This window comes from Leishmania panamensis (assembly GCF_000755165.1).
Source record: "Leishmania panamensis strain MHOM/PA/94/PSC-1 chromosome 28 sequence".
NCBI lineage: Eukaryota > Euglenozoa > Kinetoplastea > Trypanosomatida > Trypanosomatidae > Leishmania > Leishmania panamensis.
Window position 1 is genome coordinate 1,027,780 of NC_025874.1, and position 22,951 is coordinate 1,050,730.

The 22,951-nt window shown below is 61.8% G+C and overlaps 11 protein-coding genes across 11 annotated transcripts in view; 7 read left to right on the forward strand and 4 right to left on the reverse strand.

The window, feature by feature from the left end:
- Positions 1-787: 787 nt before the first annotated feature.
- On the forward strand, positions 788-2,209 carry LPMP_282790 (hypothetical protein; the record flags this gene model as incomplete). The annotated part of the gene is made up of 1 exon (XM_010702316.1): positions 788-2,209. The coding sequence occupies one exon, from the start codon at positions 788-790 to the stop codon at positions 2,207-2,209; it is 1,422 nt and encodes a 473-aa protein (XP_010700618.1).
- Positions 2,210-4,322: 2,113 nt separating this feature from the next.
- Positions 4,323-6,581, forward strand: LPMP_282800 (molybdenum cofactor biosynthesis protein, putative; the record flags this gene model as incomplete). The annotated part of the gene is made up of 1 exon (XM_010702317.1): positions 4,323-6,581. One exon carries the CDS (start codon positions 4,323-4,325, stop codon positions 6,579-6,581), a length of 2,259 nt encoding a protein of 752 aa, XP_010700619.1.
- A 1,035-nt stretch (positions 6,582-7,616) lies between these two features.
- Positions 7,617-9,263, forward strand: LPMP_282810 (membrane-bound acid phosphatase, putative; the record flags this gene model as incomplete). The annotated part of the gene is made up of 1 exon (XM_010702318.1): positions 7,617-9,263. One exon carries the CDS (start codon positions 7,617-7,619, stop codon positions 9,261-9,263), a length of 1,647 nt encoding a protein of 548 aa, XP_010700620.1.
- A 2,253-nt stretch (positions 9,264-11,516) lies between these two features.
- On the forward strand, positions 11,517-11,957 carry LPMP_282820 (peptide methionine sulfoxide reductase, putative; the record flags this gene model as incomplete). The annotated part of the gene is made up of 1 exon (XM_010702319.1): positions 11,517-11,957. The coding sequence occupies one exon, from the start codon at positions 11,517-11,519 to the stop codon at positions 11,955-11,957; it is 441 nt and encodes a 146-aa protein (XP_010700621.1).
- A 917-nt stretch (positions 11,958-12,874) lies between these two features.
- LPMP_282830 (protein phosphatase 4 catalytic subunit, putative) lies at positions 12,875-13,765 on the forward strand (the record flags this gene model as incomplete). The annotated part of the gene is made up of 1 exon (XM_010702320.1): positions 12,875-13,765. The coding sequence occupies one exon, from the start codon at positions 12,875-12,877 to the stop codon at positions 13,763-13,765; it is 891 nt and encodes a 296-aa protein (XP_010700622.1).
- A 1,005-nt stretch (positions 13,766-14,770) lies between these two features.
- Positions 14,771-15,916, forward strand: LPMP_282840 (cytochrome oxidase assembly protein-like protein; the record flags this gene model as incomplete). The annotated part of the gene is made up of 1 exon (XM_010702321.1): positions 14,771-15,916. One exon carries the CDS (start codon positions 14,771-14,773, stop codon positions 15,914-15,916), a length of 1,146 nt encoding a protein of 381 aa, XP_010700623.1.
- Positions 15,917-16,460: 544 nt separating this feature from the next.
- Positions 16,461-17,681, forward strand: LPMP_282850 (hypothetical protein; the record flags this gene model as incomplete). Its single annotated transcript, XM_010702322.1, has 1 exon — positions 16,461-17,681. One exon carries the CDS (start codon positions 16,461-16,463, stop codon positions 17,679-17,681), a length of 1,221 nt encoding a protein of 406 aa, XP_010700624.1.
- Positions 17,682-18,182: 501 nt separating this feature from the next.
- On the reverse strand, positions 18,183-19,496 carry LPMP_282860 (hypothetical protein; the record flags this gene model as incomplete). The annotated part of the gene is made up of 1 exon (XM_010702323.1): positions 18,183-19,496. The coding sequence occupies one exon, from the start codon at positions 19,494-19,496 to the stop codon at positions 18,183-18,185; it is 1,314 nt and encodes a 437-aa protein (XP_010700625.1).
- A 659-nt stretch (positions 19,497-20,155) lies between these two features.
- LPMP_282870 (hypothetical protein) lies at positions 20,156-21,025 on the reverse strand (the record flags this gene model as incomplete). Its single annotated transcript, XM_010702324.1, has 1 exon — positions 20,156-21,025. One exon carries the CDS (start codon positions 21,023-21,025, stop codon positions 20,156-20,158), a length of 870 nt encoding a protein of 289 aa, XP_010700626.1.
- A 725-nt stretch (positions 21,026-21,750) lies between these two features.
- LPMP_282880 (hypothetical protein) lies at positions 21,751-22,119 on the reverse strand (the record flags this gene model as incomplete). The annotated part of the gene is made up of 1 exon (XM_010702325.1): positions 21,751-22,119. One exon carries the CDS (start codon positions 22,117-22,119, stop codon positions 21,751-21,753), a length of 369 nt encoding a protein of 122 aa, XP_010700627.1.
- Positions 22,120-22,644: 525 nt separating this feature from the next.
- The window catches only part of LPMP_282890 (hypothetical protein), a gene marked incomplete at both ends in the record, with an annotated part of 1,809 nt that continues 1,502 nt past the window's right edge, over positions 22,645-22,951 (reverse strand). Inside the window, one exon of the mRNA XM_010702326.1 lies at positions 22,645-22,951. This exon is cut by the window's right edge and continues 1,502 nt beyond it. Coding sequence (XP_010700628.1) covers positions 22,645-22,951 — 307 coding nt within the window.

Consider the following 22,951-nt stretch of genomic DNA (forward strand, 5'->3'; position numbering starts at 1 on the left):
AGCAGGGCGGCGAGCAGCACCGTTGTGAATGGCTGGGATGGAGTGGTTGAGTGTCGATAAATGTGTGTGCAATTGCGGTGCGTCACTGCAATCTGCGTACCCACGTACGTGTGCTCTCGATGACGGCACTGTGGCTATCGAACACCCCCTTGCCGCAGCTCCTTAAAAAGGAACACCCGCACCCGCACGGGCAATGCCATTCCGCCTTCTCGTGCTACAGCCGACGAGAAGCCTCGGCCACGTCGTCTTCTACCTCGTACCCTCAACCCCTTCTCCCATGCTCGACTCTTCCTCTCTACTCCACTCTGGAATGGACTTCTACGCCGCGCATGACGCCATCCTTCTCCATCCGGCACATGCCTTCACAGGTCGCTGCTCTCTCCGCCCTGTTCTCCCTCTTCCTCATACTCTGCGCTGTCTTCCACCTGGCAGACGAGAGCACACACACGCACACGCACACACGCACGCAGATACAGAGGCACACGCGCATACATCTACAACGCTCTCCTCGGCGCTCATACCACCATAGACACATCGATTGCCATGCCATCCCCTCACACTCCCTCTTGCATTGCTGTTTCCTTCTCTCGTAGATCGATAGAGGCTCACATCGGTTTTGCCTCCACACACACACACACACTTGCGAAGAGAGGTGGACGTGCGCACGCCTGCACTCTACGCTCCGACGCCCTAAAAGGTTGTAAGCGAGGGAGCAAGCCTTCTGTGACTTGATCAGCCGTTCGCTAAGTCTCTCGCTTCCCTCGCTTTGGCCCCCCTCCCTGCCGGTATGTCGCGGCCTCGCGGCGATAGCGGATACGATCCGCTACCGGGGTCACAGTGCGAGGCCTCTCCACCGCTGGCGGTGCTGCTCTGTAGGTCTCAACGCTCACCAAGCACGCCACTGCGCGTCTTTGGCTCCGAAATCACGAACCGCCTTCCCACTCCCCCACCACCGCGAATATCGTCATCGTCGCCGCTGACAGCCGCTGCACCGCTGTGTGCGGCGACTGCGACTCTGTGCAGTGTGGCTATCGATGCGCCACTGAGCTACGCACCACCTGGGCCAGCGTCATCGTCGAGCTGGCTGGAAGTCGATCCTTATTGTTGTCCCAGCAACAGGGGCGACGTCGTCGAGCCCAGCCTGTCTTACGAAACACTACTTGGCGCCAAGGGTAGTGCATGCCCACGACAAGGACCGTTTCCGCTGGCAGGCGTCGGCTCGCGTTCATCCGGCAACAGCACCAACAGTCGTGTTACTCTGCAAACAGTAGGGGGCGGCGACCAGTCGTGCCTTGAGCTCCCCCACGGTAGCATGAGTGGCCAAGCAGAGACTTCGATGCCGTCTGCGCTGAGTGCAAAGCGGCGTCTCAGAGACGGCGGTACCGAGAACAGTGATGGCCATGCTGGCCCCCGCTCTTCATGGCCGCACGTGAAGCGGCAACGGGGCGAGGAGGCCGCCAACAGCGGCCTCACCGGTGCCTTCAGCGCCACTGCGCCTCTGCCTCGGCTCCCTGCTCCACCTATGCGAACGGGAGGCGTGGGTGTCCCAGGTGGTGCGGACAGCATCTGCTGTGGCGGTGACGTTGATGCTCGACTCAGTCTTGTTACTTCCTCCTCCGAGTACGACGGGGACCCTTGGGGCCCGCGTCGCGGCGCTTGTGGCTTCCTCACCCCAGTGTCGACGAAGCTGCTGTCCCTGCCTCCCGTGGCGTTGGTGCCACTGCCGCCGTCTCAGCATCTTCATGCGCGCGTGTGCCGTCCAGCGAGTTTGCTTGATAAAGAGCATGCTGCACCAGCTTGGCAGGTACTGACCTCGGGGCCCGCAGCGACTGAGGAGGAAGAGGAGGGGCTGGTCCATCTTGTGTCAACATCCCGCAGCACCACTCTCTTTTCTCCTGCCCGGGGCAACGTGCTCCTCTGCAATGCAGTCGACGGCGCCATTTCCTATTCGCCACTGACACTGGATGACATCAGCCCAATTCTGTGTCTCTCCGAGGAACGGCTTGAGCACTGTCGGATGAGTGCGGTGGCGTGCGACCGGCACTCATCAGCCGAGGTGGACGACGAGGAGAGCATGGGCGGTGTTGCGCCAGACTTGTCCACACAGTGCTTCACAGGCAGTGCTCGCTTTGTTCACGAGGAGGCATTGCGGCTGCTCACCGCCACGTGTGAGGACGCCGAGGGCGCTCTACTACAATGGCCCGGTTAAGGAAGTGGGCAAGGAACTAGGTGCCGGCGTGACGACTACGTGGGCAGGCCACCATGCACGGACGCGTGTGCTCAACAGATGGGTAGACCTGGGCTGGGGGCAGCCTCAGGCGAAGGCGCATACGCAGAGAAACGGAAGCGAAGCGTGCCATCACGGCATCCGTCGAAGCACCGATGCGTCAGCTTGACAGTGGGTGGTTACGCAGAGGTGAGTTGCAGTAGTGGCGTGTGCGTGTGGAGGTCTCGGGTACGCTGAGAGCCAACCTGTAAAGCCAGACCGAAACGAAAAGGCGGCACCCATATGGCTTCGCGTCGCCATTGTTTTGCCCCACTCCATCGTTCACCCTTCGGCGCCACAAAGATTAGCGGTGCCCCGACTCATATCTCAGATGCATCAGCGTATGTGTGAGGGGGAGGGGGAAGCGGGGAGGCGGGCCTGGAGAATCAGGGGAGGGGAGGGGAGCACAGCTGTCTCTCTTCTACTCCCCTCTTCCACCTTTTCTCGCCCGCTCCTCCAATGATAGACGTTGGAGGCCGCACGGGTTCGGTGGGGGGGGGGGGAGGCGGGGGGGGCCCACTTCTTCTCCACTTTTGTGCCTTTGATGCTGAAGAAATAGGGCGTCGCGCGGTTAAGAGTGGGACGCTCATGGACAAACACGCAGAGGAAGGGGGTCGTCAGTGTCGTTGTACCGGACGGTCCTCTGTAGGCCTGCCGGGCTTCTCCACCTTCTCCGTCTCTCTTCTACACCGGGGTGGGGAGTGTCGCTACAGATGCTGCGGAGATTTGCCCTCTCTGTCTCCCTCCGCCATTCACCACTTCCATCCCCGTCGGCACAGACGCGCTTCCATACACACACACACACACACGTACGCGTATGCGCGTGGCCCCCTTCCTGTTCGCCCCCCCCTCTCTCTCTCGTCCCCACCACCACCTTACATCCACGTGCTGCCTTCTCTGCCCCTTCTCCCTTCGTTTTTGTCTGCGCCGAAGGAACGTCACCGCGGGTGACGTCCCCCTCCCCCCCAACGGATCACAGCGTGCGGATCTGACAAGTGTGGAGCGGGAAAGAGAGAGGGCGTGAGAGCGAGCGCGAGAAATTTCAGTGCAGCGTCGAGTGCTCGAAGTTGTGCGTGTGTCGGCGCATTCGTGATTCGCGTGAGACGGTACGCATTTTGTTTGTTTACTTCCTCTACTTCGAGCAACAAGGAGCGCTTTCCCCCTCCTCCTCTCCTCTCTCCTTTTCTCTACAGCTGCACTCCAGAGTACACCCCGCACGCACTACGTACTCCCAACACTCACAACACGACACGCTGCATCTTGTCTCCCTTCCTTCACCCCCCTCTGCGGAAGCCTTTGTTGCCTATCACGTAGCGTAACGACGCAGTATAGAGAGCGGAAGGAAGAGCAAGAGTAGCTCTTTCCAGACATAAAAGAACCCTCATAGACCCACAAGCATATTGTTTCCCCACCTTCCACACCCACCCTCCACACACTAGCTCACTTTCGAGTCCCCACTCCGCCCTCGAGTGCTTCATACGTCTCCTCCTCTCGCAGGGAGGGAAGGGGAGAAGAGGTTTCTCGTGGAGGGCTCCGCTGCTGCGGGTGCATTCTTTCGCCTTCTCTCTTTCTTAGCGCCTCGCTCGTCTCTCATTTTGTGTCGCTCTGCCCAGAGAGACATCCGTGTAGACGGCCCAGAATTAATAGCAAGATGTTTCATCACTGTCTACTGCAACTGGCGAAGACTAAGGGCTCAGCGCCGCGCCGACACGTGTTGCGGCGCCCGCTGCGAAGGTCCGGCAGCAGTGGAGGCGGTGCACAAGGTAAGTCATCTGGCACCTCTGTCTCATTCTCCGCTGACAGCGGCAAAGAGGGCGGCGGCGGTCGGGGCCCACACAGCGACAGCAGAAACGCTACCAGTGTTAAAACAGCGGCCGCCGCGGAAGCCAGGAGTGGCGGTGCTGCGGTGCCTCTAACCACAGATGATGGCTTTAGCGGTGCGTCTTCGGACACCACCGCCGCATCCCTCACCTCCACTCGACGCCCTCTATATCGCCTGGCCACAGCCGTTGCCACCGTCGTTGTGCCTCCTACCGCCAACGTCTACCTGCAAGGCATGAAGCATCTCTTGACCCCCGCCACACCGCCACCGTCCGACGCTTTCGCCGGGGGAGGGCAGGCGATGCCGTCTGTCTCCATTCTGGAGGAGTACTACACCAGCAAGAAGGGTCCCCTGTTCGCCACCGCCGTGGTGGCTGGCACCAATGCCGTTAAGCAGGTGAGCTCGCTCGTCCCCTTTTGCTATTCGCCGCCGATCCAACGCTGCTCCTTCACCTTTCGTCGTCGCCAGGTACTTCAGCCGCCGCGACCGGCGCAGATGCCGCATCGGGTGGTGCTGCGTCGCCGTACCTCGGAGCCGGGCCCACCGCAGAGGCGACCGGAGTACAGCGTTCTTTATTGCTTCTGCACCGTCGCCACAGAGAACAAAGGTGGGGTGGAGATGGAGGCGTTGACGGGGGCTATCATGGCCAGCGTCACACTCTACGACATGCTGAAGGGCCTCCCAGGCGCACAGGAGGATGGGTTGAGCCTGGGGGAGGCCTTTGTACTTGCCAAGCGTGGCGGCCGCAATGATTTCACCAAGCTACTCATGTCTGAGCCGGACCGCCCCCTTGTGGAGAGTGGTATGCGCTCTGGAGAAGCCACAGCTCATGCCCTCCCGCCGAGCAGCGGTGCTGTCAGCGGGAGTGGTGAGCTGCCACCTACAAGCACTACACACACATCACCGTCCACCGCAACCCCTACCGACGCGTCGGGAGCTGCCACCATGAACGTCGATCGACGCGCCTCAGCAAATGTGAAGAATGCTCGAGCGCAAGGCGAGGAGGCGTCTGAAGAGGTGGATGATGAGGAGGATCACCACCCGATAGCGAAACGTGTGATACGCCATCCAACACCTGCGGCGGCGCCCACCCATGGCAGCCTCAACAATTCTGCCGCAACTGGCGATGCTGACGCGTGGTGGCATTCGTCAAAGCATGAGAAAAGGTTGCAGGAGCTCTACCCGCGCCGCAAGTACGGCGACAACGCACGCCTCGTTTCATCGAGCCCCACGCCAATGGCCGCAGGCGGGTCTGCAGCACGGGCACACACGCGCACCAACGCTTTCGGGACCTCAGACAGCGGCTCCAAGGTGCCTACGACACCTGCTACCGTGTTGGCTGCTCGGCCAAAGCTGGCGTCCAAGGCGAGTATGATTCGTGATGGACAGGGCTCCATGGCGGGCAAGGGACCCACCTCCGTGGCCGCGTTACGCAAAGCCGCTGGCAGGGCTGGGCCTACAGGCAGCAACGATGGCGCAGGCGAAGACGATGAGGAGGACAACATTGTAGGGAACCGCCACTCGCCTAACCGTTCTCGGCTGGTAAAGATGTCTGCACGGGCAGGAAATGTCGTAGCCCAGGCGGCTGATTATGACGATGACAGGCCCGCCGACGCCGCTGAAGCGGAGGAGGCGGAAGACGAGGCGGTAACGACCACAGCCAGTGCAACCGATCAGGCGGAGGAAGAGGAAGAAACCACAATGACAGGAGCCCCCAAAAAGCGTCGGAGCATCACGGCGGTCGCCTCGGGGCACAGACCTCAGGGCACCGCCACCACAAAGTCGCCTTTTGGGAAGCGCAGTCCGACAGGACCCCGGCGCTACCTCGCAGAGGTGGAGGATACGTTGGAGGCGCACTGTGCGTTAGGGGATGAGACCGCGGAGGGCGAAGGGGCGGGCGAGGAGGAGCGCATGCCGGCGAAGCCCAGTGCAGTGGCGACCACGCGCAGGGCGCATGCCCACGGCGGCGTGACGGGAAAGCGGGCTGGCAAGAGCGCTATCGAATTCCCCTCACGCAGTGCCGCAGCCAGCGCCCGCAAGCAGCGAGTGGGGGGCGCTGCGCCCAAAAAGGGCCGAGCGTCAGCAGAGACGGACGACGATGACGATGCGGAGGACATCGCCACCCCTGAGGACAGGGATGACGGCGTGGAGGAGGGCGACGGCGCAGCGGGGGACGATGATGGCGGTGCCGCCGCCGCTGCTGTTGCGAGGCGGCATGGCAAAGCAGCAGCGAAGCAGGGCCGCCCAGCAGCGCTGAGGAAGGGCGGAGCCATGCGGCCTGTCCGGCACGACTCCTGGGATACGGGATTCAGTCGGCGAAGCCGCAGCGAGGATGGCGGCGACGATGATGGTGGGGACGAAGACGCAGTGGAGGAGGAGACCGAGACCGCGGGTGAGGACGGTGGGGCGACGGGGGTGGACGACATGGCACCATCGCCGCCGCGCAAGAGACTGAGGAAGCCGCTGAAGCGTGCAGCACCGAAGAGGCGTTAGGTGGCTAGGATCGGCGAGAGGAGGGTGCGGGGGACGAGCACCCACCCTGCACCAGCAATACCCCCGCCCGCAGGCGCACGCCTCCTCCCGCATTGGAGGGCAGTGCTTCCACTCATTCGAGCCACAGCAGTGTTTTCCCCACTGCCGTCGTGTAGCCGTTACCCTCCGCCCATCATGCGAAACGAGGGGAAAGGCGGCCCTCGGCAATGCGAGGGGACGGAGGCACGCGAGACGCGCCGCTGCTGAGCAGCTCTCTTCCGCTCCTCTCCCTCCTCCCCGCGTTCTTCTCATTGCTGCTGCTGTCGCCCCCTTTCATACGCGCATGTCTGTTTCAGGGGACGCCCACTGGCTGACGCGCCACCCACACCTCACGCACTGCACGTCTCTGTCTGCCCTGGCGTCGTGCAGCCTTCTCGCTTTTCGCGTCTTTGCCCGCATCAGGCGCCCGCTGTGGTGGTCGGGCTACTCACGTGGCGAAGGCAAATCCAATCAGCGTGCTGGCGTGCGCCTCTGCTTGTGCCCGCCAGTGCGCGTGTGTAGGCGCAGCGTCATACGCCTACGGTAGAGGGGAGGGGCCGCGCAGGAGACGCGCGAGGGAGGGAGGCAGTCGGCCCGCAACGCGACTGCCCTCCTCTTACTTGCATGCTCGCCTTCACGAGCGCCATTTTGAATGCCTTGACGCCGGCCACCACTGTGCCAATGACTTCCTCGAGTCCACCTTCCAGCGCACTGGAGCCGGCACCGCTGCTGCCTCGCCACTTCTTCTCGTTCGTCTCCCCTCTTACCTCTCCGCTGCTCTCCGCACCTTCACCGTCCCTCCGCCCTGCCACACACTCTTTCGCCGCTCACACCACTGACTCCCTCTGCATCTGCTTCGCTGGCACACCCATACACACATGCCGGCGCGCAGATAAAGCCAAGGCCCCCCCACCCCCGCCTTCCTTCGCTGTGAGGTGTCCAGCCATCCGCCCGCCCCCGTCGCTCTCGCCCGCCCCCCCTCCTCGCACCTCTTCTTTTTCTGCCGCGCAACCGTCGATGCCTGCCGTGCTGCGCTCCCCGCTGCCGCGCAGCGTGCGCCGGATGGCCGTGCTGGCGGCCGCGACAGCGCTGCTGGCTGCTGTGTGCCTGCCGGCCCCCGCCCGCGGCAGCGTGGAGTGGGTGCTGCAGCAGGTGCAGGTGCTACACCGCCACGGCTCGCGCTCGGCGGTGCCATCCTACAACGCAACGGACATCTGCGGCTCGACGCCGTGCGGGGAACTGAACCCCGAGGGCGAGACGATGGTGCGGAACGTGGGCGAATTCCTGCGCGCTCGCTACACCGCGGACGCGACGGTGGTGGACGCGCCGTTCTTGCCGTCGTCGGACTACGACCTCAGCGTTGTGGCGTCGCGCTCCACGGACGTGCGGCGCACGCTGCAGAGCGCACAGCTGCTCCTTGCTGGGATGTTCCCGAATGCGATCCGGCTGATCCCTGCCATCCACACCGTGCCGACGTCCCAGGACACGATGTTGTACACGTTCTCGCAGCCGTGGGTTGCGCTGTATGCAACGTACGCTACTGCCGCCCAGCAGGCGCGAACGAACCCCGTGGTTGACCACTACTTTCCCGACTGGACGGAGCTCAGGGGTCTCGCTGCGGAGGTGTGGAGTGAGGGCTACTGCTCCAACTACGAGACGCGTCTGAACTGTGCCATTATGCTGTTCGACATCGCCGCTGCCAAGCGCTCTGTAGGCAAGCTGCCAGCCGCTGTTGCCGCCCGGTACGACGACCTGCATGCGATTATCGCAGAGTGGTTCCGCGGTATGTGGCACTACGACGCCAGCAACCCCTTCCTCGTGCAGCAGGGCGGGCGCGGGCAGCCGTTCCTGCAGCAGGTGCTGACGAACATGGACGACTTTATCGCTGCCCGCAGCACGTACAAGGTGATGCACTACAGCGGTCACGACATCTCCCTCGCTGCCGTGTGGGGCACACTGGGCGACAGAAGTGCGTACGCGATGCAGCCCACCTACGCGCAGACGTTTGTGCTTGAGCTTTTGAAGAGCGCGACCACCGGCGAGTACGGCGTGCGCGTGCTGCGCGGGTGGCCCGGGCAGACCCCTGACACGGGCTTCACCTTCTCTTGGGACCCGACGTGGCAGCTGCGGTGTCGGGGCAGGGACGAGACGAACTACGCTGCGACGGACAACCTGTGCCCGCTGGAGGACTTCCGGCGCTACGTTACGTGGACGGTGGGGACAGACCCGCGCGGGATGTGCCTGCTGGACGTGGCGACGTCTGCTGTCCTGAACTGCCCGACGGCTGAGGCGGAACAGACCGTCGGCGTGGCGCTGTCCGAGTCGTGCTCGCTGTACCGCGCGGTGTGCCCCCAATACGCGTGCGCACCTGGCTACGTGCTGTCCGCGTCGGAGTCGCGTTGCACGTGCGCGTCTGCTGCGTGCCTGGTGTCGCGCGGTAGCGAGGGCAAGGCCAATGTGTCTGTGACGGTGAGTATGCCCGGAGTGTCTCGAGGCACTGCTGCCGGCATCGCGATGGCGACGTTCTCCGCCGGTGCCCTTCTTGCCGTTCTGATGACGCTGATCGCGCTGGTGCTGCTGCGCTGCAGCGGTGGCAGTGCGCGCTACTCGGGGCCCTGCGGCAAGTGCGTGGCGCGTGGCGAGCCGACGCGTGAGGCCATATAGAGCCGCCATGGCCAATGCACGGGCACCGCCGCCGACGGCCGACGTGGTGCTGCGTTGACGGCGGGTGACCTCTCCACGCCCCCCTCCCCCTATTCCTTCCTCCCATTCCCTCCCCCTATTCTCCCCCCCTGTGGGCACTTGCCCAGCATAGTTGCACCCTTTTTTTTTTGGTTGACTCATTTGCCCCGCGCATGCGTGGGGCGACACCGATTGCGGCTGCTTCGCTGTGTGCGTGCGTGCATGTCTGTGCACCCGCTGACCACGCAGCTGCTGCCCATTGTCGCCCCGCTGCGGCTGCGGGAGAGCCCTAAAATAAGTGCGTGGCGGGTGCGCGTGGGGGCGTGTATGTGCGCACCCCCCTTTCGCGCGCGCCCCTCAGCACTAAGCCCCTGGGTCTCTGTTCGGATGCGTGCGTCGTGCGTGCTGCGTCGTGCGTTTGGGTGCCTGCTGGGACGACATGCGGGTCGCCCACTGCCCTCTCTGGGCGGGTGCGCGCACCGACGGACAGCGGCGCATGGCGCACGCACTGGCACACACGAGGATCGCGGGTGGTCGGTGGGAGATGGAGCAGCGCTAGTGGCGCGGGATGAATCACGCCTCCGCGTGTGCGCTGCTTCCCATCTCCTGCGCTGTGGCCCCCCTCGCCGTTGCCCCCCTCTGTGTTGTATCAGCTGACCTGCTCCTTCCCTGTCGCACCCGTCTTTTTCCTTTTAGCGTCCATTTCTCTAACCACCCCAGTGAGCTTCTCTCTCTTCTCTCTGTTTTGCTGTACGCTGCGAGCACAGGGGAGAAGGGGGGCGGACATGCAGCAGCTGCCTGCTCAGTCCCCGCCTTGCAGTCCTGAAATCAAACCAGCTCCGCAAACTTGCGTGCTGTGCAGCGGGCCTTGTGGTCCTCCCTCCCTCCCATCCCTGGTCCCTCCTCGCTCGCTCTATTAGTCCCTGGGCTTGTACCGTGGCCTCTAGCCCCTTGCGACTCCTCTCGTTTGATTTTGTCTCTTTCCTTGTCTTGGTTTCCTTCCGTTGTGCGCTGTACTGCCCGTCTCGTGAGTAGTTGGGAGGGCGGGGGTGGGGCAATGGGTCGCGGCGCTGCTGCCCCACATGGCGGGCTGCCAGTCAGATGCTTGTGCCCCCCCCCCCTCCGCGTGTGTGCGCGTTGCTCCGATATACCGCGCGCGTCTTCTGTATTCGTTCGTGCGTTTTTCCCCCTCCCCCCTTCATTGACGTCTCGTTGCCGTTTTGCCGGGTGGAAAGCCAAAAGAGAGAGAGCGCGTCCTCGCTGTGCCCGAGTCCGTTTCTTCACTCCCCCCGCCCCCTCTCTGGTCGCGGCTGCTTGGCTGTGCGCGGGCATCGGAGCCAATCGTACTGAGTGCCGGCCGTGGCAGTGCGAGGTGGAGGGTCGTGCCCAGCTGCCAACGTGCGGCGTGGATCACCGTGCGCGCGTGGCTGGCGATGGCTTTGCGCGGTGGCCCTGTGGGGACTTTCGCTTGGCATCGTGGTGAGTCGACGGAGTGCTGGCTGCGCGCGCACAAGCTCACCCTTGGCTCTGCCAAGGCGTGCATCAGCCACCTGCATATGTGCACTGTGGGTATGCCTGCGTGACTTGTAGCTCGCCCTCTGTGTGCCTGTGGCATGGCATGGCCGACTGCCTCTCTTCGTTCTCCACCCCGTCTCCATCTCACTCTTCTCTGCGGCGCCCTTTTAGCTCTCGCACTCTCGCGCGCTTTGCTTCCCCCAGCGCCAACCAGCCGGCCCCCGCACCTTCGCTCCTCTTAGTTCGAGGCATCGATTTTGACGCACCCCCGCTTCGGCAAAGGCGTTTCTCTCGCGCTCTTCCCTGCAGCAGTGGGCACTTCCTCCTTCCTGAAGGCTGCGCCGGCATCAGCGCCCCCATCACACAGGCGCGCACACGCCAACGCTGAGCCCCATCCGTCGCGTTGTTTTGGCCCATCGTGTCCCCATCATTCGACGTTGTCCCCCCACACTCCCCCATATACCACGCCGCCCATCTTGGCGCGTGACCTCTCTATTCCGTTCTCTCTCTGCTTGAATTACCGCGCCTTGGCGCTGGCGGCGCACCTGCGACCCGCAATTCTTTCGGTGCCTCGGGCTCACGGCGGCTGTGCGTTGGGTGCGACGCTGCCGCTTGGCGTTTGTAGGCGCGGCCACCTCGTCTTGTCTCCTCAACCCGCTCAGCTGCCTGGGCTGCGTCGCCGCCAGTGTTCTGCACCAAAGCCGACGATTTCGCTTCGGCATGGCCAAGCCGCTGACGAACTGCGCGGCGCCGCATGAGAAGGATGGGTCGAAGGATGTGGGCGATGCCGAATGGAGGCGGGTTCTCACCTCACAGGAGTACTACATTCTGCGCGAGAAGGGGACTGACCCGGTGGGTGGGAAGTACGACGACGTCTTCGAGGAGGGGGTGTACGTGTGCGCCGGGTGCAAGACGCCGCTTTACCTGTCCTCCATGAAATTCGCCTGTGGCTGTGGCTGGCCCGGGTTTTACGACTGCATCCCCAAGCGGGTACGCGAGCAGCCGGACAGGGACGGCCACCGTGTGGAGATAGTCTGCAACGCGTGCAACGGCCACCTCGGTCATGTCTTCCGTAATGAGGGTTTCCGCAATCCGCCGCCGAATGAGCGGCACTGCGTGAACAACACCTCCATCGTACTGCAGCCCACAAAGCCCGCGTGAGCCAGCCGTACAGGTGTGAGCTGGTCGTTTCTACCTCCTCCTCTCTCGTGTGCCTGCTTGTCCGGTCTTCAGTCGCACGCGTGTACACGGACCCACATGGCCCTTTAGGCACGCACGCGCAGGCTTGGCCGCTTATTTAGCAGCACGGCCGCGTCCTTGCTGGCACATTCCACACGGCGTGGGTGCTGCTGCTCTCTTTCTCTCTCCCCCTGATGTAGCGGCTGCTGTGCTTGAGGCTCGTGCTGCTGTCAAAGCCGCGACGACGGGCGCAGGAGCAGAGGTGGGCAACGGAGGCGGCTGCGTCACGACAGTCGCATGCACACGCACCGCATGATGCAGCTCTGGATGGTTTTCACCCCTCACCCCTCACCCCCCGGGCTGTTCTTGCTGCCCCGCCGTTTGGTTGATGCGCTGCACTCTCTTTTTGCCTTTCTTATTTCTCTGCGAACGCTGCGCTTATTATGCCCCTCCCTTTCCCCTCGTGTGCGTGTGCGAGTGTGCGCGAAGGCCGGCGCGGCGCGGCGTTACACGAGACACGCACACGTGTATAGTCATACACCCGAACACAGACATGCGCTCTCCGGCGTGCAACGCCATGCGCTCTATCGCCAGCTCAAAGGCGCGCCGCCCACGCGCGCAGTACGGAGGCGACGTCTCTCTTCCCTCTCCCCCTGGGGTGTGGAGCGCTACTCTGGGCCCGCTCAAGGCGGTCGAGAGCGGGGAGGAAAAGACGCACAATGCACACCACTCCCCCATCACACGACGCACCTTTGCCGTCACAGCCGCTGCCGCCTACCTCGCTGCTCATCTCCATGCCTCTCTGTTTCTCTCTCTCTACCCACCCGCACGCGCACCCTCCCTCTGCTCCTTGCTGAAGGTGAACCATGTCGGGCGACTTGAATCAGCAGCTGGAGGCGATGTACGAGGGGAGGCTGCTCACGGAGGAGCAGGTGGTTCAGATCTGTAGTCGCTGCAAGGACCTCATGCTGGAGGAGGGCAACATAGAGACCATCTACGCCCCTGTCACGCTCTGCGGCGACATCCATGGCCAGTTCTACGACTTGTTGGAGCTCTTCGGCAAGGGCGGGCGAGTGCCGGATACATCGTATGTTTTCATGGGCGACTACGTCGGCCGCAGCTACCACAGTGTAGAGACGCTGCTCCTGCTGCTGCTACTGAAGGCGCGCTATCCCGACCGCATCACGCTGCTGCGCGGTAATCACGAGTCGCGCCAGATTACGCAGGTGTACGGGTTCTACGACGAGTGTTACCGCAAGTACGGCTGTGCCAATGTGTGGCGGCTTTGCACGGAGCTGTTCGACTACATGCCGCTTGGTGCTGTTGTGGAGGAGGATATTTTTTGTGTTCATGGCGGTCTCAGTCCGCAGATTGTCACGCTGGATGAGGTGCGTGTGCTGGACCGCAAGCAGGAGGTGCCACATGAGGGCCCTATGAGTGACCTGCTGTGGTCGGACCCAGAGGACATTGAGGGCTGGAGCGTAAGCCAGCGCGGTGCGGGTTTTGTGTTTGGTGGCGATGTTGCCAAGACCTTCAATCACCGAAACGGCCTGAGCCTCATTGCACGTGCGCACCAGCTGGTGCTGGAAGGGTACAAGTCGATGTTTGACAGCAGCTGCTGCACGGTTTGGTCAGCCCCAAACTACTGCTACCGGTGCGGCAATGTCGCCTCCATCCTCGAGGTGGGCGAGCACTCCAAGACTGATCGAAACGTTGTATATTTCACCGCGGCCACCGCCGATGTGCGCGGCCATCTCTCAAAGCAGCCTCCACCTGAGTATTTCCTGTGATAGAACAAGAGGCGATGGGGTGCTGGTTAAGAATGTGAAGAGGCCGCTAGCATCCGTCTAACGTGCCGATGTGTGTGTGTGTGCGCGTGTGGTAGTTTGTCAGTGTGGTCACCACTTGATGGTGGTGCGAGCCTCCGCAATTCTGTCGCATGTTCTTTTTCTGGCGTCTGTGTTTTGGTTCGCCTCCCTTTCCTCTTGCTGACCTCCCCCCTGTCCTGTCCGTTCCGCCTCCGCCGCCTCCGCAGCAGCTGCTGCTGTTGCGACACATGTTGTGGATGTGCAAACAGTGACCTTGTAAAAGCGTACTTGCAACCATAGGGAACAGTGTTGGTGTCTGACTGAGTCCCGATATATAAATATATGGGCTCGCATAAGTAAGCCCGCACTTCACTGATTAGAGACTGTCTTAGCCGCGTGGCTGCACATTTTCGGTGTGCAGGCGGAAGCACGCGCACGCTCTCTCGCTCAAGTCTGTGTGGTGTATTGCTGCACCTGTTGACGTGTGCTGCAGGGACTTTATTCCGTACACTCTTCTCATACCCCATTCTCTCTCGTTGTTTTCACCTGATACCTGCCGTCACACGCACACGGGTAAAGCAGTAGCGCTTTGATTCCCCACCAAGGAGACGTTCTCCTATTCCCCAATAGAGAGCGACCAACAGCCTCTCTTCCGTCCTCGTCAAGCATCAGGACGAACATTCTCCACTATTCACACATACACACGCAAACAAGCGCATACTCGGCCAGCAACTCTCTCTCCGTTCTCCCTCTGAGACACCTTAGCCATTCCTTACGTGCGCCCACGCACGCACTGTAGCAACGCCAGCAAAGGCACGTACATCCGTCCCTTTTGCCTCTACTTCGGACTTCCCTCTGCATCAAGTCTCTGCCAACATGCACCGCTTCACTGCCCGCTGCGTCATTAACGCGGCGGCACCCATCTCGGCTCGTCGGCTGTCGCTGCGGTTCGGCACGTACTGGGCACAACGGTGCCCTACGCGATTCATGGTAACCAAAACCCACCTCTCCACTGCGGACGAGGCGGCCGCTGCTACCGCCGCCGCCAAACCCTGGATAGCATCACCGCACAACCGTTCCGTTGCCCACTGGCTGTACCTCAGCGCTGCATGCGTGGGTGGCGTTGTCTGGTTGGGCGGGGTGACGCGCTTAACGGAGAGCGGACTGTCATTGGTGGAGTGGAAGCCGATTAGCGGCGTGCGTCCGCCGCTGACGGACGAGGAGTGGGATAAGGAGTTCCGCCACTACCAAGAGTTCCCCGAATTCAAGCAGAAGCCGAACATGACGCTGAAGGAGTTTCAGCTCATTTTCTTCTGGGAGTGGGCGCACCGCTTGCTAGCGCGCAGCCTCGGCCTAGTCTTTGGCGCTCCGCTGCTCTACTATGCCAGCTGTGGCTACTTCAAGGGCAACGGCAAGTTCCTTGCTGGTCTTATCGGCATCCTGGGCCTGGGTGGTGCACAGGGGTTCATGGGGTGGTACATGGTCACAAGCGGGCTAGACAGCAAACTGCTGGAGGAGCGCAGGAAGGCGACCGTGTCCGCTTACCGCCTTGCCGCTCACCTCATTCTGGCTTTCACCATCTACTCCTTTATGCTACGCATGGGCTACGGACTGAAGCTGCCGGCCATGGCACCTTTTCCTCGCATGGCCAAGGTGCAGCTGTGGTCACGGCTGTCCTTTGCCACCATGTTTGCGACAGCCATCTCAGGCGCCTTCGTGGCCGGGCTTGATGCGGGGCTCCTGTACAACGACGAATTTCCGTGGATGGCCGGCGGCATCTTCCCACCGGCTGACCATCTCTTCACCCTTGAGCCGACGTGGCGCAACTTTTTCGAGAACCACTCAATGGTGCAGACAACCCACCGCATCATGGCTGGAACGACATTTCTAACGATCATGGGACTGAACTTGGCTGCGTCACGGCGGCGCGGCTTCATTCCGCCGTCTGTCTTCCGCAGTCTCATGTTTGTGAACACAGCTCTGCTGCTTCAGATCAGTCTTGGCGTGGGGACAGTGATGTCGACGGTGTACGTGCCCATCGCCGTATCTCACCAGATGGGTGCACTGGTACTTCTCACCACGCTGATTCGCCTGTGCTCGGTGGTGGGCAGTCGTGGCCTTGTGCTCGCCTAGGCAATGTGTGCGTTCGTGTGGCGCGCGACTGGTGCAGGGGGATGACTAGGTGAGCCTCATCTCCCTGCAAAAGCCCAGGGAAATGGGCGGGGGAACGCCGTCCCGCATTTCACATGGTATCAACACACGAAAAGGATGGGCGACGCTGAGGCGTCTGCGCTGTCCTCTCCAGCGCCGCCAACCACCGTCCGGTGTCGTGCACGCTCGGGTGTGACCTCTCCACTTTGCATCTTCACTACAGGATTCACTCCAGCGTTTGGAGGCAGCACCGCCGACCGACAGTCGCTTTCTCCGCTGCACACCGTCCACAACGTTGGCGGAGTCCCCTGGCCTACCGCCGATGCCTCAGCATAGGCTTACAGGCACTGTCTGACATTTCTTTCCCGCTCTCGTTTCTTTCCTTCTTCCGCACCGCTTGTGGAGGGCCAGTGTGGCACAAGTAGGTACAAGCAGCAGTCTTGCTGCCTGCTGCTCACATCCACATATACACGCTCTCTCTCTCTCTCTACTCACTTCATCCTCAGTTGTGCTTTTCAAGGTTTAGATGCTGTTGCTTGCGTACTTCAGGCGAGGGCGAATGACTCGCCGTCACCGCCCTCTCTTCCACATCGTTCTCGTGTTGGTGGTGGTGCTGCTGCTTGTGGTGCACGGCAGTGCTCCTGCGGCGGCGCTCACCGGGACGGCTCCGTGTCCCGCCACGGCGGAAGCTGCGGCGGAGTGGTGCATCAAGTGGTTTGGCGGCGCTGGCGGCACCGTTACGGCTGGCACGTGGAACGAAGCCTTTTTCTCGTGCGTGTGCAACGGCGCTGTGTCGCTGAGAATCGACCGTCATCTCTCCCCGATTATTGAAAGCGGGCAGAAATGGTTGCCTAGTGTTGCTTCGCCGAGCTTAGCGGGGTCGTCCTCGTCACTTGATGAATTCTCCTCCTCCGCACTCAACAACTCAGGGTCGTCCTCGTCATTACGCCCTGACTGGGCCTCATCCTTGCGATGGTTGCTGGCCCGATTCTCGTCCTCAATGACGGAGGGCTACACCTGCCAGTGGACTGGCTTTTTCTCAGAGTACCCGGATGGCGTGCAATGCCTGCCCAGCACTGGAGTGTGTCCCACTACTTGCACCGTCATGCCACCGTACCTCTGCGAGGGCCAGCAGGCAGGCAGCTGCACTGTCGGCAGCAACGGCACGCTTCTGTACAGCTGCTCAACCTGCACTGGACGGCTATTCACCATTAATACGACAGGTCCAGACACGTGCAACCGCGCGTACACGGAGGAGCTATGCGACCCGGAGATTGACTGCAGCGGTCACGGGTGTTGCGCCACGGACCACGTCGAGTCCTCGAGCAGCTCCGAAGCTGAGAACGTGTGCAAGTGTTTCGCGAACCGTTCGCATGGCTTCTATGCCGGGAGCAACTGCGCTGCATGCGCGTCAGGCTACTATGTGAACTCCGAGGGGGTTTGCAAGACGCACGTGCAGCCAGGGCAGGTTTTGCTAGCGTCAATTGCCACGACGTGGACGATGGTGTCCCCCAACTTAGCGGTGCTCTTCCTCTTCGTCATTTTCAGCATGGTGCGCAAGCTGAATGCGTCGGACCGGCCTTTCGAACTGACGGGATTGCGACGGGCAAACCTGTCCTCGGTGCACGTGGCGCGGCGGCGACAGCAGAGCCTCTTCCACTCCAAATACATCCCGATGCGGCCGGCGAAGAGCCGCTCCTTTGCGAATCCGAACCAGCCCCGCGCCCGGGGACCGTCCGCGTATTGATGGCTCCCTTTCCGCGCGGGCGTCCGGTTCGGCGCCGCCCCCCCCCCCCGGGTGGCCCCCCTTTCGCCGGGCGGGCAGGCGGGCTTTTGGCGTCGCGGGGGAGGGGGCGCCCCGGCGGAGGGTGGGCGGGCGGGGTTTTGGCGTCGCGGGCAGGGGTTGGTTGGGCGGGGAGGTGGGGTGTTGGCGTCGGGTGGGGGCTTTGGCAAGGGGGGAGGGGTTTGGCGCTGCGCGCGGGGGCAGGGGGTCTTTGTATATATTTTTTGGCGTTTCGCTCGCGGCCGCGCAGGGGGGTACAGGCGGGGTGGGGGGCTTTGGCAGCCCCTTCTGGAAGAAAAAAAAAAACAACGATACGCGCCTTTGTGAAAGGGAAAAAAGGAGCACCCGGTTTGACGCAGCAGCGACGACACCCGTCACAGTCTGCGAGGTAAAAGGGGCAGAAAAAAAGGAGCATCAGGGCTATGCGAGCAGAGATGCAGGTGGACGGCAGCGCAAAGCTGCGCGTCAGTACTCGTCGCTGCGCGAGAGTTCGCTCTCATCACACGGCGGCTCGTCACCATCGATATTTTCGCGGCGGTAGTCGTGTGTCATACAGGCATCGGCGAGCTCCCAGAGCTCCTCGCGGCGTGGGGAGTAGCATATGCGGGGTGCCCAATCACCCCATTGCTGCCTGTCACTTGCCACTGTCAAGTCCGTACGCATGCAGTTGTATGTGAGGTCATCGGCGTTTGACTGCGGCACCTGGAGGCAGCCAGAGCTCTGCGAAACCGTGGTGGAAGAAGCATCGCTTGGCCGACGTGCCAGTTGCTCAACAGACTCATCCGACAACAGTGGCCGGGAGTTAGGTCGAGCGAGCGCCGCAGGGTGGCTCGTTTTGCTTGAGGGGTAGGCGCTGGTGCTGTGGTCGACGGCGCTCTGCGGGCGCGGGTGGGCGGCCGTGGAGGGGTGTGAGATAGAAGCGCTGTTGCCCGGGCCACCAAGACGAGGCGCCGCATCCCTGCTGTTCTGAGACAGGTGCGGTGGTGCGATGTCTTCCTTTGGCTGCGGTGCGTCGCGAGGGGAGCGGTGTGTCCTGTTGTCGGGACCGTGCGCCCCTTCTGTCTGATATTTTTCGATCCGCTTATACACGTTGCGGATCGGTGGCGGCTCCTGTTGCTGTTGCTGGGGCGGCGACGTGAGCTGCTGCGGAGGCTGTTGGCGCCGCTGCGCCACTGGCGGTCGCTGGGCGGCCACTTCCATGGCTTTCGATGAGTTGCGAGCCGAGTGTGAGCAAGGTATAGCACCGAGGGAGCGCCTGTGCGAGGCGGACTGTGGCGGGTTTGCCTCCCCCACTGAAGGCAGAGCAGGTACCCTTGCAGCGAGCGTCTCGGCGCGCTGCGGGTCCACGTTGCCACGAGGTGTGGCACGCCTCGGTGCGTACATCTGTGACAGAGCTGGCGACGCCATCTTTTGCGGTTCCTTCGAGTTGGGGGTGATGGCAAAGACGGCGTGCTGCACTATGCAGGTGTCCTCCAACGTCACTGTAAGCCAGCAGGCGACAGACGGCGCCTCGATGCCAGCAACGGTGACTCGCAACGTCTCTTGTAGGTAGGAGCCGCATTCACTTCCGGACGCGACCGTGACACGCTCCGCTGCGACGGAGCCCGCCCTGTACACATACACGGCACGGATGTACGGTGCGGCGGCGTTGTGCATTTCGCATTGCGCCGCCGCATTCACATGGGCAACTGCTTGCTGGCAGACATCTGCCGCCGCCACTGCACAGAGTCGTGCACGCTCCTGCGGCGGGATGCCGATCGACAGCACCAATGCACTCATGCTGGTGCTCAATAGAGAAGGGAGAGAGGCGTACGCGGCTCACAAAGCAAACGTGCTCTAACGAGCGATCTGCTCAAAGCCTCTAAGACACGCGCACACAGGCGTTTACCCGGTGCCGACGACGACTTATGTGTTGCGCGTAGTTAAACTCTCAACTGACCACGGTACCTCGCACGCGGCAGAGCAGAACAATCCAGAAGAAGGCAATGGCGCAAGACTTTACTGTGCTCGACATCCTGACAGGCGTGAGAGAGGTTGAACAGGGAGGATGTCAAAGTGCAGTGACGGGAGGAGTAAGATGCATTCAGATACAGAAGCGCGAGGGAGGGAGGCACATGCGCACTGGGTAGCTCACCTATGAGCAGCGGCACTCTAGCGCAGCGGTCCGTTGCCGTGATGTGTGCACACCATGAAGTACACTCTGGCTGTGCAGTGGACCAAGACGTACGCCCACGCACCAACGGTCTTAGCTCACTGCAAGACATTTTTTATTTCCCCAGCAGACGTGAGTCAGAGAGAAAAGAGAAGGCTTTTGGTGTACACACGCGTACACAGAGAAGGCGGAGCAACACGGTGGCGCATGAGAGTCTGAGGGGAAGAGACGTCCACTGGATCACCAGGGACCCCCCGCGCCGCAGCTTCGTACGGGTTGCCTTCTCTCAACTCCTCCTCTCATGCATGCGCCTGGCGAGCAGAGCCATGGGTGATATACCCCGGAATATGATGGCAGTGCGGTCAAATCGGCGATACGGTGTCTCTGCGCCGTCGAAGCGTATTGGCGTGCCCTCGACAACGATGCTTTTCTGAATACGGCGGATGTGCTCATCATCGTCGCAGACCCAGTCGACACTGTGCTCCCAGTCGTATCGGGCTCGCCCAAGCAGAATGTAAAAGCAGCGCGGCGCCAGCATCAGCTCGACGTGTTCGCCAGGATGCTTCGGGTGTGTCAGCGTCATGACGCGGCCGGCGTTCAGACACAAGCCTGCAACAATGCCTGCTGAATTTCGGGTTTCGTCTGCATGGGCCCGGATGAAGCCGCTCCCTGCCAGCCTCAAGAAATGCACGCGATCGTCGATGGGGATGCGCGGCAGGTACACCTGCGCAAGGTTGTGCACCCGGGCGAGGGCCCCGGATACAAGTGAAAGATCAGTCTCGAGGTTGGCGTGTGGCGTGCTCAGACCAGGATCGTTTCCCGTCTCTGCCGCCTGCATGATGGTAGCGTACGAGCGGTAGAACTCCTTGTAGTGGTGGATGAGGCCGTCCATGTGGCCATCGTTGTAGCTGAGCCGCTTAAACCACGGCTCTGAAAAGTCCAGAAGTGCCTGCTCCTCCGGCTCCGTGATCACCTCTGGCAGCACGTACGCCGTCACCCAGTTCGCCGGTGTAGCCTTGACATCTTTGCCGATGGCTTCCTCAGCAGGCGGGTGAACAAACGACGGGGCTCCTCGCATCGACAGCAGAGACTGCGGTGCCGCCACGATTGTCGTCGCCGGCGATGCGAGGAGCAACCGGCGAGACACCGAACGCATGCGTTGTCGAAGTTATTGAAGTGAGGTGTGGAGGGTGAATGATGCACACGCACGCGCGCGGAGACAAACAGGAGCCTGCACAGGCAAGCACACGCTGCGCTTGTGAGTGGGCTACAGGAACAGAGGGCGGAGGGAAGGAGGTGAACAGAGCAAAATGCAGCGTGTGTGGGTGTCTGAGCGCATACATGCACACCCACATCCACATACATTGATGCGTGCGCCTTTCTCCCCCTTTCTGCAGTCACTGCCAAGGAGAGAGCGCCAATGACGAGGGGCAACGCCCATGGAAAAGACGCACGGCGGCCGTCCCTGACGCTACCACAGACGCGCCTTACGGGGAGGCACCTAGCAGGGATAGAGCGGGCTCCTCTCTTGCACAGGCCCCAACAGTGATGCTGCGTTGGTGGCTGCTATCCAGACAGAGGGACTGATGTGGCCTCGGATTTGGGCATTCACAGTGGCACCACGTAAGCAGCTCAGCTGAGCAAGCGAAACCATGAGAGCGAGAGAGAAGAGGCGATGCACATAGTGACTGGATGCACACGCTGTCAGCTGCGACTGGCGGTAGTAGCAATGTCCACACTATTCGAAGAAGCAGTATGGGTGACGAGAGCAACAGACAGCAGACAAAGCTCAGATGCACTCACACCACACTATCGCAGGTGCTCACCATATCAGGGCGGATGGCAAAAGGCGCGCCGAATGCCCCTGCTGACGCGCTGCGATCACCCGCTGAAGACTTCTGGGTCTATGGTAATGTATAGCTTCCGCGCCTCCGGGGTGGTTGCGTACATGTCCAGCAGAGTTTGCAAGGTTTGCTCCGGAGCGGGGATGAAGGCCTCGGTGCCGTTGCGCACAAAAATGAAGGTAGCGCCGGAGCCGCTTGTGGGGGTGCTGCTGCTGATCGCTGTCACCCCTTCCAATCCTCCACTGGTTACCGGTACCGTCATCGCCTTCGCCTTAACGAGCTTCTTGCGCAGCCTTGCGTGGACCTCGCCGATGGTCGTGTCGGGATCGAAGCTGCCGTCGGCCACCTTCACACCGAAGCGTGACGTGTTGAAGCTGATTGTCACCTTCTCCGTTGTTGTGTTCATGTGTGTGTGTGTGTGGGTGTGTGTGCCACCGCAAGCCAATGACAGTAGCGCTGCGAGATGCAGCCGACTACATGAGGAAGGGGAAGGCGGTAGGATGAGTGGGCCCCGGGTGCATTGCAGCAACCATCAGTCTCCTACAGAAGAAATGACGGCCGCAACGGTGGCGTCCCACTGGGAGGATAGCGGAGACGTGCGTACTTGTGAGGACATGAGCGGGCGTGCCCGACAGAGAAGAGACCCCAATAAACACTCATGCATACGTATGCACGGTTTAGCGCAGCTGCGCACCGAGTCGCTACCCCTCGCTTCCGCCATCCTGAGCCATCCACGAAGTACACCCGTCACGAGGAGGAGAGAGCCGAGTGTCCCTGTGGGTATGCCGCACGTGTGCGATGTCTGTTTCGTGCGCTCTCTCTGTGGGTGTCGGGGTCTGTAGAATAAGTAAAAGATGGCAAAGTAACAGGTGGCACGTACACCCGCGCATAAAACTAACGCATCCACACCGACAGGTGGGCGCGTGCTTACTTAGGCGCTGTCGTCTCCGTCCTTGTGGTTGCTGTTGTCCTTCTTGGAGGGCGGAGGTGCTGACGGCGCCACATCTCGGTGGCCCACTTGCTGAGGCTCTGTATCAGTTATTTTGTGCTCCAGAATATCTGAAGTACCGGGCACAAAGACGGTCTCGTCAAGTTCGTCCTTGTCATCGTCATCATCGCTTTCATCCGTGTCCTCGTCTAAGACAACTTCGCTGGCCAACGCCTCATCGGCAGCAGCAGCGACGCCTACCTCGGCTGCTGCCGCCATCTCGTCCCCTTCAGTGGAGAGGGGGAGCGGC